This window comes from Solanum lycopersicum, chromosome 1 (genome assembly GCF_036512215.1).
Source record: "Solanum lycopersicum chromosome 1, SLM_r2.1".
Lineage (NCBI taxonomy): Eukaryota > Viridiplantae > Streptophyta > Magnoliopsida > Solanales > Solanaceae > Solanum > Solanum lycopersicum.
In genome coordinates, this window is record NC_090800.1 from 2,058,027 (window position 1) to 2,075,095 (window position 17,069).

General features: G+C 36.7%; 1 protein-coding gene across 4 annotated transcripts; it reads right to left on the reverse strand.

Annotated features, from left to right (window-relative positions):
* Nucleotides 1-5,361: 5,361 nt before the first annotated feature.
* On the reverse strand, nucleotides 5,362-15,363 carry LOC101265667 (coatomer subunit beta-1-like). Of its 4 annotated transcripts, none has more exons than XM_069291318.1 (7): nucleotides 15,068-15,213; nucleotides 13,998-14,084; nucleotides 9,982-12,052; nucleotides 7,648-8,157; nucleotides 7,069-7,154; nucleotides 6,126-6,369; nucleotides 5,362-5,718 (listed from the first exon to the last, which is right to left on the reverse strand). In XM_069291318.1, exons 3-6 carry the CDS (start codon nucleotides 12,028-12,030, stop codon nucleotides 6,165-6,167), a joined length of 2,850 nt encoding a protein of 949 aa, XP_069147419.1. In that variant the 5' UTR covers nucleotides 12,031-12,052; nucleotides 13,998-14,084; nucleotides 15,068-15,213; the 3' UTR covers nucleotides 5,362-5,718; nucleotides 6,126-6,164. The 4 variants fall into 4 exon arrangements, with proteins under 4 accessions (XP_069147419.1, XP_069147415.1, XP_004228599.1 ...); XM_069291314.1 differs by having other exon boundaries at nucleotides 13,998-14,099; XM_004228551.4 differs by lacking the exon at nucleotides 13,998-14,084 and having other exon boundaries at nucleotides 15,068-15,363.
* Between the last annotated feature and the right edge of the window lie 1,706 nt (nucleotides 15,364-17,069).

Here is a 17,069-nt window from a genome sequence, read left to right on the forward strand (position 1 = left end):
TCTTGAATTATGTATACAAAAAAAATTTGGCATTTTCGACATCGAAATCCAAATCATCCAAAAAATAATGTGTTATGTCACACGAAAATCGTCAGAATAGGGGTTATACACACTTCTGGTCTTGTTTGACCTTGATAATGGGTCGGACTAGCCATGAGGGCCAACCGGCTGCATAGCCAAGGTCTTGAAGGACGTCTGTAAAAAATTTCAGCATTTTTGACGTCGAAATCCGGATCATCCAAAAAATAGTGTGCTATAGCACACGAAAATCATCGAATGGGGGATATGCGTGCTTTGAGGATTATTTGACCTTAAAATTGGTCGTATTGGCCTTGACGGCCAAGCGGATGCATAGCAAAGGTCTTGACGGACATTGACAAAAAAAATTGGTATTTTTGATATCGAAATTCGGATCATCCAAAAAATAGTGAGCTATACCACACGAAAATCATCGAATGGGGGTATGCGCGCTTTGGGGGTTGTTTGACCTTTAAAATGGGTCATACTGGTCGTGAGGGCAAACCGCTGTGTAGAAAAGGTCTTGACAGACGTCCACAAAAGATTTTGGTATTTTTGAGGTCGGAATCCAGATGACCCAAAAAATGGTGTGTTATAGCACACGAAAATCATCGAAATGGGGGGTATGTGCACTTAGGGGCTCATTTGACCTTGAATATAGGTTGGAATGGCCGTGAGGGACAACTGACTGCATAGCCATGACATTGACAAACGTCAAACAAAAAATTTTGGTATTTTTGACGTCATAATCTGGATCACCCAAAAAATGGTGTGCTATACCACATAAAAATCGTTGGAATGGGGGGTATGCGCACTTCAGGGCCCGTTTGACCTTTAAAATGAGTCAGACTGGCTGTGAGTGCCAACCGGATACATAGCCAAGGTCTTGATAGATGTCCACAAAATGGGAGGTACACGCTATTCGAGGTTCGTTTGACCTTTAAAATGGGTCTTACTATATGTGAGGGACAACCGACTGCATAGCCAAGGTCTTGTCGGACGTCCACAAAAATTTTTGACATTTTTGACGTCGAAATCCGAATCTCCAAAAAAATGGTGTGTTATAGCACACAAAAATCGTCGAAATGGGGGATATGCACGCTTTGGGGCTTGTTTGACCTTTTAAATAGGTCGGAATGGCCATGAACTCCAACCGACTGCATATCCAACGTCTTGAATGACGTCTCCAAAAAATTTCGGTATTTTTAACATCAGCATCCGGATCACCCAAAAAATGGTGTGCTGGAGCACACGAAAATCGTCGAAATGGGGGGTATGCGCGATTCAGGGCTCGTTTGACCCTTAAAATGGATCATACTAGCCGTGAGGGATAACCGGATGCATAGCCAAAGTCTTGAAGGATGTCCACAACAAATTTCGACATTTTTTACTTCGAAATCTGGATCACCCTAAAAATAGTGTGCTATAGCACACGAAAATCATTAAAATGGGGGGTTATGCACGATTCGGAACTCGTTTGACCATTATAATAGGTCGTACTGGCCGTGAGGGCCAACCGGTTGCATAGTCAGGTCTTGACGGACGTCCACAAAAATTTTCAGCATTTTTGACGTCAAAATCAGGATCACCCAAAAAAATGGTGTACTATAGCACACAAGAATCATCAAAATGTAGTGCATGCGCGCTTCGGGGCTCGTTTGACCTTGAAAATGGGTCGGACTATCCATGAGGTCCAACCGGATGCATAGTCAAGGTCTTAACGACGTCCATAAAATTTTTTGGCATTTTTGACGTCGAAATCCGATTCATCCAAAAAATGGAAAGCTATAGCACACGAAAATCATCGAAATAGGGGGTATGCGCGCTTGTGGGGTCGTTTGACCTTTAAAATGGGTCGTACTCACCGTGAGGGTCAACCTGCTGCATAGTCAAGGTCTTGACAGTGACCGCAAAAAAAATTTCAACATTTTTGATGTCAGAATCTGGATCACCCAAACAATGGTGTTATAGCACATGAAAATCATCGAAGTGGGGGCATGCGCTTCGGAGCTCGTTTCACCTTGAAAATGGGTCGAACTAGCCCTGAGATCTAACCGATTGTATAGACAAGTTCTTTATTAACGTGCACCATAAATTTTGGCATTTTTTACGTCGGAATCCGGATCATCCAAAAATGGTGTGATATAGCACATAAAAATCGTTGAAATGGGGATTATGCGCGCTTCGGGACTCGTTTGACCTTGAAAATGGATCGGACTAAACGTGAGGGCCAATTGGCTGCATAACCAAGGTCATGACGGACGTCCATAAAAAATTTCAGCATTTTTTGACGTCAGAATTTAAATCTCCAAAAAAATGGTGTGCTATAGCATACGAAAATTTTCGAAATGGGGGGTAAGCGCGCGCTTCAGGGCTCGTTTAACCTTGAAAATGGATTGTTCTGGCTGTGAGGGTCAACTGGCTGCATAGACAAGGTCTTAATGGACGTCCACAAAAACTTTCAGCATTTTTGACGTTAGAATCCGGATCACTAAAAAAATGGTGTGCTACAACACACGAAAATCGTCGAAATAGGGGGTATGCGCGCTTCGAGGCTCGTTTGACCTTTAAAATGGGTAGGAATGGTCTTGAGGGCCAACCGGTTGCATATCCAATGTCTTGACGGACGTTCACAAAAACTTTCAGCATTTTTGACATCGGAATTCGAATCGCCAAAAAATTATTTGCTTTAGCACATGAAAATCGTCGAAATAGGGTGTTATACGCGCTTCGAGGCTTGTTTGACCTTTAAAATGGGTTGGAATGGTCGTGAGGTCATTTGTATGCATATCCAAGGTCTTCACGGATGTCCACAAATAATTTTGGCATTTTTGAAGTCGAAATCTGGATCACCAGAAAATTATCGAAATGAGGGGTATGCGCGCTTCGGGACTTGTTTGACCTTGAAAATGGGTCGGACTAGCCATGAGGGACAACCGGATGCATAGCCAAGGTCTTGACGGACGTCCACAAAATATTTTGGCATTTTTGGCTTTGAAATCCGGATCACCAAAAAGATGGTGTGCTATAACACACGAAAATGGTCGAAATGGTGTTATACGCGCTTCAGAGCTCGTTTGACCTTGAATATGGTCGAACTAACCGTGAGAGCCAACCGTTTGCATAGTAAAGGTCTTGATGGACATTTACAAAAAAATTTAGTATTTTTGGCATCGAAATTTTGATCACCAAAAAAATGATGTTATAGCATACGAAAATCGTCTAAATTGGGGATATGCGTGCTTCGAGGCTTGTTTGACCTTGAAAATGGATCGGACTTGCCGTGAGGACCAACCGGCTGCATGGACAAGGTCCTGATGGATGTCCACAAAAGATTTCGGCATATAGCACATGAAAATCGTCAAAATGGGGGGTATGCGCGTTTCAGGGCTCGTTTGACCTTTAAAATGGGTCGGACTGGCCGTGAGGGCTAACCGGCTACATAGCCAAGGTCTTGACGGACATTCGATTCCCCAACTCATTACAGAGATCCTAAAACATTGAGAAAACAATTTTTGGGTGCTTTGGACGCCTGATTCATTGGCATATATATATATATATACACACGATAAATTAGGGAATTCGGACGATTTTTAAAAAAGGGCTTGTAAATGTGAAAATGGGCATTAAAAATGATGAAAGTATACGTGAAGATTCTCCAACACGTTATGGAGGTCCTCATGAAGTTTTTTGAGAATAAATTTGTGGGTGCTCCAGTCGCTAGATCATGGGCTATACACACGAAAAATCGAGAAATTTGAGCAACTCTTAAAAAGGGGCTTGTAAATGAAAAAATGGGCGTTAAAAATGGTGTGAGTATATGTGAAGGTTCCACAACTAATTACTGAGTTCCTCAAAAAGTCTTATGAGGAAACAAATTTTTGGGTGCTCCGGGCATCAGATCCATGGGCTATTTTTAAAAAAATTTGAGAAATTTGGGCGATTTAAAAAAAAGTTTGTAAATGCAAAAATGGCGTTAAAAATGGTGTGAGTTACATGAAGGTTCGCCAACACATTACGGAGATTGTCATTGGGTTTTTTGAGAAAATAATTTTGGGTGCACGGGCACCAAATCCGTGGGATAAAATACACGAAAACTCATGGAATTTAGGTGATGCTTAAAAGGGGCTTTTAAATGCGAAAATGGAAATTAAAAATGGTACAATATATGTGAAGCATCCCCAACTCATTACGGAGGTCCTCATAAAAAATTTCGATGCGGCGGGAGCCAAATTTATTGCTAATACACACAAAAATTGGGCATTTAGGTGCTCCAAGCGCCAGACCTATGTGCTAACACATGAAAAATAAGAATTTTAGGGTGATTCTTCAAAAACGCTAGTAGATGTGGAAATGGACTTCAAAATATAATGTGAGTATACGTGAAGGTTCCCCAACTCATAACGGAGGTCTCATAGACTTTTCGAGAAAAAAAATTTAGATGCTCCGTGCGCCAAATTGATGGGCTAATACACACGAAATATCATAGAATATAGGGAATTCTTAAAAGGGTTTGTAAATGAGAAAATGAGTGTTAAATGGCGTGAGTATACGTGAATGTTCCCCAACTTATTTCGGAGGTCCTCAAAAGTTTTTTAGCAAAGAAATTTGGATGATTCAAGCGTCAGATCCATTGGCTAATACAAATGAAAAATTGGGGAATTTGGGCTATTCTTTAAAAAAAGGCTTGTAGATGCGGAAATAAGTGTTAAAATGGTGTGACTATTTGTGAAGGTTTGTAACCCTAGCACTCCTCCAACTCATTATAAAGGTCGTCATAAAAAATTTTGGGAAAAAATATTTGAGTGCTCCGGCACTAGATCCATGTGCTAATACACACAAAAAATCGGAGAATTTGGGTGATTCTTAAAAAAGGACTTGTAAATGTGGAAATTGACGTAAAAAAAATATTGTGAGTATATGTGAAGATTTCCCAACTCATTACGGTGGTCCTCATAAAGTTTTTTGTGAAAAAATTTTGGGTACTTCGAATGCTAGATACATGGGCTAATACACAAACATTTAAAATAATATTTAATTCTTATTTTTGTGGACCCAAAACTCTTTTAAAAAAAACCTCATGGATGGACGTTATAAAATTTGAAGTGAAATAGTATGGTTAAAAACTTTGGGTTAACTCTATCCTAATAAATTCATAAACTAATGCACACGAAAATTCAAGAAAATTGCATCAACAATACTCTAACAAAAATCATGGACTAATAGTACACACACGAAAAGTCGAGATAATCTTATAAACCTAGTTCTAGCCCCACAATTCCAAAAATATGAGCTTGGTACAATAATACTACGAAAATATCATGGACTAATACATACGAAAAATGGAAATAAGCCTAAAATTTCAATATATAATATGGCAATGGAAACTGAGTTGACCTTTGTTTACAAAAAAGAAATGGAAATCAGGAATTGGAAGTTACAGAAAGTAACAAGCAAAGAGTGACTTGTACCAAATTCAGTTAACTTACAACACAGAGATAAAGCAGCACTACTCTCTTTCCAATTTTCTCTACAAAAAAATGTCCTCAAAGAAGAGTAAAATGCTCGAATTTCGCGGATCCGAATCTAAAAGTAAGTGCAGTAATACAATTTCTACAGGTTTTTAACTCAATAACCCCAGCACTCCTCCAAGCTACAAATGGGAGATGTGAAGGAGTCTCAGTTTCATGTTTTAATGACCTGCAAATAGTGAAAACCGATTAGAGGGTAACTCAAAGATGCTATCCATCTAGAGAACGACACCTATGTTAGTAAACAATGCGATGAGTTCCTAGTCGAACAAACTTGTTCAGCATATCGTTAACCAATTACTTCAACTGAGACTGATACAATTAACAACTCTTATCTGTGTCACATTAAAATGGTACCAGGGAGTAAAGTTACTACGTTCAGAAGTTAAAAGAAAAGGGTACCCAGGGAGTGATATCTGAAACACACTTCTAATATATAGGTATTTTGTATACGTTTCCGTGTGGTTTTCCAGAAACTGCAGAAAAGAAAAGCCCACCTAAACTAACGATTCAATGGAAACATATGAGGCAAAGACAAGGAAGTTGTAAAATGTCTTTATAGATGAAGTAGGGTACCTTTGCTGTCTAGGAGAGGACCATAACAACACAATAAGATCAATTGCCTCCCTTCTGCTTGAGTGTTATTTTGTCTCCCAAGCTAAGAGCAATTCCTTGTGTTTTGCTTCTTATTCTAATATAACCACTCAGCTTACCATCTGATTGCTTTTCAATGCTCAAATTCACCAAAGCATCCTCTCCAAACACACTCTTTGCATAAAGATTAGCAGCAAGGAATCCACATTCATCTTCCAGAGCAGATCTGGAATTATGTACGAAAGCAAATACCGTAAAAGTTATACATTGATCAGCAGCCATGTACCATAAGGAAACAGGACTTAAATGACTTAAAGCAACAAACAAGTAACACGGTACTTCTTTCTCTTGATAAATCAACTCACAGGTAACTTCTACGTTCTACAAGGAACTTGAATATATATATTTCGACACACATTTACACAAGTGCACACACACATCCAGAGATGTATACTGAATACGGCCTCACATATGCAGCAAGTGAAAAACAAAACATCTACTTGATATATCTTCTACATTTGGTGCAATTAAAATACACTCAACAAGTGTAGATGAAAAACTGTTACAATAAAGAAACTGATCTCGAGATGATAGAAAAGAAACTAAGTAGTAACCCTCAATTAGAAGAGTACTAGACAAATCTAATTTGGAAAAAAGAATCTCATTTCTTGGTCAGCACAATATGATTCTGGTAGATGAAGTTAAAAACTCTACGGGAGTAAAAAAACGAGGCTTGTTCCAACAGTTCGCAGCATTGCATACAGTTAAACAAATGCTGTCTATGGAGAATATACACACTCTACAATGTAAATTATATTTGATATCAATAAAAACAAAATAAGAAATAAGAAAATGCAAATTAAAAAGAAATGATCAAACAGCAATAACCATAATATAGCACGTAGCGAGTGACCAGAGAACTCACGGTGCAGTCAGACACTTCATGTTGGTTGATTTGATAATATGGTCAAGAAATCCTTTTTCATCTTGAATGACAGTGTTGACAGCAACCTGCAAAGTAAAATATTAGCCTGAGGAGCTCATGGTTTTGATCAGACCACTTCAGTCTGGACTATTCATCAGTGCATAAATTTATAATTCATATGTCTGTTGCTCTGTTATTTTCACAGTAGGACAAAGAAAAGTCCACACGAGAGTCTAATAGCATCAAATCACAAATGTACCTGTTAAATCAAACAACTCCATTAAAAGATCAAGATTCAAGAACACACATCAAAGAAACATACTAGCAAGAGAACTATCACCTTCGGACCACTAATTTCCGAAAAAGAATTGGTAAACCCACTCGTAACCCATTTTGAAGGCACCCAAAAAAACCCAGAAATCATATGACATGATTCATCAAAACATAAGAGAACGACTTTGTCTCAATTCTCCAACTCAAAGGAACGGATCTTTTATGACATCAAAAGGCATAGAGAATTAGAAGCAGCAAAAAAAGAACTATCAAATGATTGTGAAATAATAAAGCATGGCATTCTACCTTGTTTTCCCACTCAAATTCAGCCCACATAGTTCTAAAAGCAGCCTCACTGCAAACAGCAGGAGAGATGTAATCCATGATGTCAATATGGATATCATTGAGCACAACAACAGTTCGCTCGAGCACATTTGAAGACTCATAGACAATGTTACCAAAAATCACTCCAGTCTCGGTGGAAGACACCTTGATATTAGCTTTTATCTGCTTGCTTGACTCAGGAGCTATAGTATAATTCTGTGGACGCTCAACGAGCTTAAGATCACCCATGGTTGCCAGTTCCAAACACAAATTCTGAAGTGTCTCTTTGGTTCGATTTATCACGGTAACATCTAGGACAATGTCATAATGATGAACTGTTACATATGCTTCAGCATAAACAGGATCACTAAATCCTGTAAGCTGCAGTACCCTGCTTAGCTTATTAGCATCATTCTCATCCTTGACGAATTCTCCAGTGGCACGTTTCAAATCATCCTGGACTTCATCTTCCAACTCCAGTTGGCTCATTCCCTGGCATACATATATTTAGTTAGGACATGGAGAAGCAACTATTGCATTTTGATTCTAAGCACCAAGGGAGAAAAAAATGAATTAACTAGACAAACCCTCGCATGATTTAGAAATTACTGCACAGATTAGTTAAATAAGGAGAACGAAAAAAAAAAAAAACTTGAGCCTTAAAGTAACATAGGTTCATTTCAATTAAGGCAGGACATGGATAGTGAAGATTCATATATAGCCAACTGTAACTTGTTTGGGATAGAGGAATAAGGTGTAATTAGTTACAACTCAAATATTCTTTAGAGGGAGGACAAATAGAGAAGGTGAAAGGGGTTGCATAGTGGGGACCAGAGCAAATTATGTCTTCGTTATATTAATAGATAAAGAGCCTACATATTGTATTCTACCCCTTCTCTATAGCAACAAAAAGTAATTTTGACCTACACGTTTTAGCTGCACATATAATACAATAACCTTAGGAACATGTGCAACCATACGACCTTCTCTTCAAGTCTTAATACCAACGTTGTTGATGGAAAAGCTCGTGCTTTCCACGATCCACATGACCTAATTATCAACCTTTTTGGGGCTCAAAGTCCACTTTCATTCATTCACAATTTTTGGAGATTCAAAACGCAATTGGCACCAAAAACACCCCAAACCTCTAATACGTGGACAGATTTAAGTCTGTAATATAGTAAGAAGAGTTATTTGTCTCTACAACCATATTTTTTGAAGTTGGAGTTATTTGTCTACACAACCATATTTGTGACATTTATTTCCTATTCTATTTGTTATATAGAATGAAAATATTATTTAATTAGCTGGAAAAGAAAACTATTCATTTTAAATTGAGTAAGACTCAAGAAACAACAAAAGGAATCTGTTTCGCTGTGAAACTTTTCTCCATTTTAATGGTGCTAGAAAGAAAGAAAAAGATACAGTATCAATTGCCAATGAGATCTTACAGTTGTGTATTTAAAGTGAAATGTAGTCAAATACAACAACATACACAGTATAGTGCTACAAGTAGGGTCTGGGGGAGGGAGGGTTTACACAACCCTTAACCCGGTCTTTGAGGGGTAAAGAGGTTGTTTCTGATAGACCCTTGACTCAAGAAAACTGTTTTCCAGAATAATTTTAAAAGAAATGCCAAATGTAGTCGGTTAGCATAATCTAAAACAAAAATCTCAAAATTAGAGTTCACGTAATTGCTCAATTTTTCTTACTTTGTATAGACAGGTCAGGTGCAAGGCAAGTTAAGTTTTACTCCAGAAAGTGCCGCCAGTATTAGAAAGTCCAATTTTTTGCACCACATATAAATTAGGGAAAGATTTCCAATTTACTCTACTGGTAAATTACAAAGACGCATCACAACTAATACATTCTTTTTTAAAGGAAACTTCATCAATTTTTTACTCCCCATGCTTAAAGAAACTCACCAAAACACATGTATAACTCTAATTATTTGATTGAAATACTATCATGGAGATAAAAGACAAAAACTAAGCCATGAAAACACAGAGGTACACCAGAAATAAACTACTTTTCTTTTCCTCGACGGGCAGAAATAAACACCCAAAATCCCAGATGAGTATGTGGTTCGGCAAGGTGGAAAAATAAGACAAGATGAGAATGACCCATGTAGGGCCTGAACGAAGACAGATTAAGGAGTATGGATACAAGATCAGACTGTCTGTTATGCTGGTCAGTTAACAAAAGGTTTACTAATTAACATCTTCAGTAGATAGCAAGTGAAGTATAAGCAGGAATTAGAAAAGAGAACCTATTGTATCGTCCAAACACGCCATGTTTCAGATAGAAGTTTCTAACCTTCCTACTCTTCAAATGGTAGAAATCAATGAGGTCATCTGGCTGGGAGCGAGAAATTTGTGCCTTTGCTTTGATCTCCTCTGTCTCTCGTAGTTGTTTATCAGAAAGCATATTAACAAAACTCTCGCGACAAGAGCTCAACCAGATCTTCCTAACCTCATTGCCCGTATTACAGAGCAATCTTATGCAAAGAACTATTCTGTCATGAGAATCATTGTCAATTGGGTGAGGAAGAGCATGAGACTGCCCTAGCTGTATCATTGAGACCATGATCAGTAATGCATTTGTTGTAGCTTTGTTCAATTCAAGTTTTGATGGCTGAACTTCTTCCAGCCTCAGAATGAGCTTAGTCAGTGTACAAGCAACAACTGCTCCCAAGAAGAAATCACCAGTGAGAAGAAGGGATCTCAAGTTTCCAGTGGTTAAAGATCCTTGAACAACTGTCGGGGGAGAGAAAGCAGTTTCAGATGCAGCACTTTGAGTAGCATATGTCCCATCAGCAAGTACAGCTGGTCTTCTAGATGACAAAGTAGTAATGGAGTTTGCTTGCTGAGTCTTTTTTGAAGAATCAGCAGCTTCACTTTCCTCAGAAACTGAGAAAAATGGTAGGTCTCCAAGGCACTGCTTGATAGTTGCGATGCCACTCTCAACTTCAGAGAGAGATAGACAATACTCTCCAATGATCCAAAGGGCACAGGAACAAACACGTGCTGCTCGAATTTGGTAGAAAGTGTCTAGTAACCTTGTCACAATGGAAACCCTTAATTTTGGGTTTGTTTCAATAATCTCCCGGACAAAAACGACCACGTCAATTGCAGAAGCAACGTTGCTGTCACCCAAGAAGTCCATCAATAGATGGACCACAGTGCTTGCCACTTCTGGGAACTTTATGGCACATGAATGAATGGCTTGGATGAGCATTTGGCGGTACTCACCGTTTTTCTCAAGCTCACCACTTTGAGTTTTCACAACTTCTTTCTTCAGAGTGAGAACAACCTCATTAATATTCCTGGGAGTGATCAATTCAAGAACAATGTCTAGTGTTTTTCTACGGATATCAAGGTTCGGGCTGGAAAGTGCTCTAAGGACATCCATTATCATATCAACCATGACATCTTTGTGCGAAGATTTCAATTCATTCAGTCGATCAAGCACGATAAGCTTAACATTGTTGTCACTTTGAGATTGAAGAAGTTGACAGTAGGTGTTGGCTGCAGCTCTTATAGCACTTGGGGCAGAAGATAAAGAAACAAGAGTTCCAGCACATTCATATGTAACAGCAGCAGAAGGGGCAGTTAACAATGATATAATAATTTTGATATACCTCCCTTTCTCCGCTTTGTTTGTCCTGCAAACTTTTCGAATCAAATCCAATACAACCATCTGAAGTAACTCGCCCCAATCAGAGACTCTATCAACATGAGTCAAGAGGTAATTGATGGCACGCTCCTGAGCACATTGGAAGAGCATAAGAAATGCATTCCTCTTAGCCGATGGATCCTGCTCAGTGGTTAGGAGATTCTCAATCTTCTCTGGTGCGTCTACCAGGAGCTGCTCACCATGTGGGAGCTTGTAAACAGACATCACAGCAAGAATTGCATTCCTCCTCACAAATGGATGTCGGTGCTCCAAGTTGTTCATAATTGATGGAATTAGAGGTTCAATTATATCAACCTCATTCAGCCTGCAAAGAAATCTCAACGTAGCTCCACGAAGGTACTCATTGGGATGCTGCAAATTATTCCTCAAGTTCTGGCAGATTAGGATCATCTCGGGCAGCACACGCCCCTTAGAATCTGTCTTCTCAATGATCTCCAAATACAAAAGTAACAGTTTTTGAATTGTGTGATCCTCAGAAGGCAAGACATATCTAATAATAGTGATGAAGAGCTGAGGTAGGGTTTCTCCATTCAATAAAAGCATTACGGCTTTCTTCATAGCTTCAACCTTGGCGGGGATATCATTTCCTTCAAGTGCTTCTTTGATCTCATTGGCAAGAGCAGGCGTACCCTTATCAAAATGTATCAACAATGAGCATGACTTCTCCATTTTTTTCTTCTAGTCACCTTACCTGAAATTAATGTATCTTCTCATAAATTTCGACCTGATAATATTTATAGTTACAAAAGAAGGAATATAGTCATAAGGTTCAAGAAAAGGAGTCCTAGTTTTCTTCTATTGCGCCAGTTAAATTACTACAATTGCTGTTCTATCTACCAACTCTGTGAATGCATCTATTTTACAAGGAGATCAAAAATCACAATACGTCTTAAAAACTGGGGAAAAAGCACGAAATGAAGTAATGAACTGCAAGATAATTAAACTCTTAGGGGTTGTTTGGTGTGAGGGATAAAAATAAATAGTCTAGGGATAAAATTTTGGTGTCTTGTTTGGTTGCCAAGTTTGGGATAACTTATCCCACCATTTATACCATAATGATGGGATAACTTATCCCACATACATGGTGGGATAACTTATCCCGGGATATATAATCATGGGATAACTTATGCCCAACCAAACGACTCCTTAGTGATGCTCCTTTGATTCTTTAGCAATATAAGGAACAGACAACCCAATACCAGATTCAATCTTACTACAAGCCAGAATCCAAGTCAATACTAAATTATATTATTGAAGTGGTAAACACAACAAAAATGTGATATTGAAATTTAAAAATTACTGAGTTTATGTTGTTACGGAGTTTATGTTGTTACGTAATGGTGCACTTAAATACGGGGTAGAGCTACTATAAAAAGGTAAGGTAAACGATAAATTAGGATTATTAAATAACAAGTAAAAACAAATTTTTTTTAAAAAAAAGAAGAAGATAATGACCAATCACACCAAATCACTTTTTACACAAAATGGAACTTTTCTTTGTTACCTATCGACAAAGTTAACGATACAATCTAATAAAACTTAAGTAAAAATCAAAACAAGCATTATAGTTAAACTAACAACATAATATAACAGCATAGGTAACAACCTTCCAAACAAACTGGAAGAAGCACACAGCTTTTCTTATTCAACCACCAAAGTCAGATCTACAAATTGATCAAAATAGCATAACGAACAAGACATCTAACCGTAAACCATCAAATATCTCAAGTTGGATGCCAACCCAATAAGCACAGCACAGATACAAGATGACACAGGTAGAGAAATCGAGAAAAGAGCAGAACTAGGAATAAATTTTTAATGTGTGGTGACAACCCAATAAGCAAACACAGATACAAGAGGACCCAGATAGAGAAATAGGGCAAAGAGCAGAACTAGGATGAAAATGTTAATGTTTGGGGTCAACCCAGTAAGCAAGCATAAATACAAGATGACAGAGATAGAGAAATCGAGCAAAGAATAGAAGTAGAACAAAAATTAAAGTTCGACGTCAACCCAACAAGCACACCACAGACAAAAGGGTACCCATACAGAGAAATGGAGCAAATAACACAACTAGGACTAAAAATCAGTTGTACACATACTATAAATCGATCAAACTAGCATGACTGAATGAGCCATTAAGCCCTAAGCCATCTAATTCCTAAAGTTCAACGCCAACCCAATAAGCAAATCACAGATGTAAAATGACCCAAATATAGAAATAAAACAAAAAACAGAACTACGACAAAAATTAAGTTTGATGTCAAACCAACAAGCGAACCACAGTTACAAGGGTACCCATATAGAGAAATCGAATAAAAACACAACGGACGAAAATCAGTTGTACACATAATATAATACGATCAAACTAGCATAACTGAATTAAACATTTATCCCAAAGCCATCAAATTCCTAAAGTTCAACGCCAACCCAATATCCAAATCACATATACAAGATGACCCAGATATGGAAATAATACAACAAACAGAACTAGGACAATAATTGAATGTCAAGCCAACAAGCAAACCACAGATACAAGGGTACCCATGTAGAGAATTCGAACAAATAACACAACTAGGACGAAAATCAGTTGTACAATAGTATAATTCAATCTAACTAGCATAGCTGAATGAGACATTTATCCCTAAACCATCAACTTCCCGAAGTTCATCATCAGCCCAATATGCAAACCACAGATACAAGATGACCCAAATAGAGAAATCCTGCAACAAACAGAACTGGGACAAAAATTAAAGTTTCATGTCAACACAACAAGCCAACCACAGATACAAGGGAACCCATATAGAGAATCGAATAAACAACACAGCAAGGACGAAAATCAGTTGTACACATAATATAATTCATCAAACTAGCATAACCGAAGTAGACATTTAACCCTACACCATCAAATTCCTAAACTTCAATGCCAACCCAATAGAGAAATCGTGCAACAGACAGAACTAGGACAAAATTGAAGTTTGATGTTAACCCAACAAGCAAACGACAGATACAAGATGACCCAGATACAGAAATCATTCAAAAAAACAGTCCTGGAACAAAAAATTTAAAATTTAAGGTTAATCTAAAAGGCAGAGCACAGATACAAGATGACCCAGATAGAGAAATCAAACAAATAACTCAACTACGATATTAGAGAAATCGATCAAAATCGATAGCTGAACCAAGACATTTAGCCCTGCACCATCAAATTCCTAAAGTTTAACGCCAACCCAATACGCAAATCACTGACACAAATTGACCCAGATAGAGAAATCGAGCAAAGAACAGAACTTGAACGAAAATTAGTTATACACAAAAATCAAAATCGATCAAACTAGCATAACTGAACCGAGACATTTAGCCCTAAACCATCAAATTCCTAAAGTTTAACGCCAACCCAATTCGCAAATCACTGATACAAAATGACCCAAATAGAGAAATCAAACAAAGAACAGAACTTGAACGAAAATTAGTTATACACAAAAATCTAAATCGATCAAACTAGCATAACTAAACAGAGACATCTAGCCCTACACCATCAAATTCCTAAAGTTCAACGCCTACCCTACCCAATACGCAAAGCATAGATACACGATGACCCAGATATAGAAATCGAGCAACAAACACAATTAAGGACGAAAATCAATGGCGCACAGAAGATAAAACTGATTACACAGCAGCAGAAATTAAACAATAACACACTCACCAGATCAAATCCAGCAAATGTTGAATCAGATTGAATCTTCAGAGGAGAAATTCGGTTGTAGGAACAAAAAATTTGGTCTATACTCAGATCTGCAAGATCCAGAGAGAGAGTGTATAGAGTGTGCTGTTTGTTAAGTTGTAAACAACAAAATACAATAACAGAATGTTCAAATATGTTATCGAACTTTGATATATCTTTCGTTAGGGTTATTTATTTCTTTTTTAAAAGTTTGGTTTATATGTCATTTTCGATTGAGAAATGGTTCAATGTTATTTGTTAGCAAAAATAATATAATTAAGTCGAATCTCTAAGGGACGTTTGATGTATAGGTCTTTTTTTAAAAAAATTGATGGCATAGTTTAAATTATCAAATATAAAAAATGATTCTAAAAAAAACAAAATTATTTTAAGTTGAGAAATAATCGTATGAATACAAGTTATTTTTCTCACGAAAATAGTACTTTAATAGACTAAACGGAGGATATTGATGATTTTTTCTTAAAAGTCAACGATATATTTGAGTTTTTTCTATGTAATAAATTATAAATGAAATAGTTAATAGCTTATTTTTGGTAGGAATAATACATGTAAATGTATTTTTTTAAACTTGATTTTAGTTGATATATATTAATTCTTTAATTTTGAGTATTCACAAATAACACTAATATTAAATTGAACATTTAAGCATACGCATCTCCTCTGTTATTTTGTTGCATTGCATGTATGAGTGGCTATAGTCCTAACCAACTCAAACTTTCTGAATATTTAATTTGATTTTTTTAAGCTCTATAGCATGGTGGTTGGATCGACATTGTTGTATGGACAGAGTATTGATCAATCAAAAAATCCTATGTACAATAGATACATATTGTGTAGATGAGGATGCTAAGATGGATGTATAGATATAATATGAGTGATAAAATTAGAATAAGGTGAGAGTGACCGATGCGAGGAAGCGAAAGTGAGGTGGTTTAGACATATAAAAACAAGATATGATTATGTATTAATGAAAAAGTGGTAGAGGTTGGTTATAAAGGTCACGGAGATAGACAGATGTAGATTGAAAGAAAAAATGGAGGGTGGGGGGTCGATAAGACAGAATATGTTACACCTTTAAATTGTTGAGGGCAAAGGGAAGGTGTGGAAAACATATATTGAGTTAGTAGATAGTGTAGTGTTGTCTTGCTTAATGTGGTTGGTTTTTGTCGTTGTACTGATTATATTACTATAGTTTGTTTTTTTATATCCATCGTTATTTATTATTGTTTTTAACAATCTATCTTAGTATATTGTTTATTATCTTTTGATTTTTGCATTATTTAGTTGGTATTTTCCTTCTATTAGACTTTGCACTGTTTTCTTATGACTTGCTATATTTTCTTCTATATATTTGGTAATTAATTTTTTAATTAATCACCAAAGTAGAGACGTTACAAAACGGATAGCGAGGCTACAACACAGATTGCATCGCATTCTCATTCTATCAAATCAAATCTAGACTTACATTAATATCCCTTCCGTTTAAAATTGAGAAATATTGAATATTCATCGATAAAGTTGGAATTTAAATTTAATTAGAAGAGGTAATAATCTATCAACCCACAACGTTATTTTTGTGTTTAAAAAAAGGTAAAAAAAAAAATTCTAAAATGCTTAAATAGAAAGAACTGAAAAAATATGGCATAAAACGCTTTCGACTAATGTGTTTTATAAGTAAATTTTAGTGTCATGTTTTTCATTGATGAAATTACATTAATACCCCTTTTTGTTAAGAAAGACATAAAACGCATTCAATGAATGCGATTTACTTGTAAGTTTTAGTCTTATTTTCATTTATTATTGAAATTACGATATTATCCCATCCGTTTATTTTTATTTGTCCAATATTTTTTGAATATATTTATTATTCTTATCATATCGAGAAAAATAATTATTTTATCAAAATTTTATTCATAAATAACATTTTTTAGATGCATTTTATGTAATATATTCTCAACTTTAC

Bases quoted from the DNA above. Each gene is read 5' to 3' on its own strand.
- LOC101265667 (XM_004228551.4), bottom strand. From the start codon at position 12,030: ATGGAGAAGTCATGCTCATTGTTGATACATTTTGATAAGGGTACGCCT. The intron at 8,158-9,981 runs GTTAGAAACTTC...TATGTATGCCAG, and splicing joins ACCATTTGAAGAGTAGGAAG to GGAATGAGCCAACTGGAGTT. The intron at 7,155-7,647 runs GTAGAATGCCAT...TTTACTTTGCAG, and splicing joins AATTTGAGTGGGAAAACAAG to GTTGCTGTCAACACTGTCAT.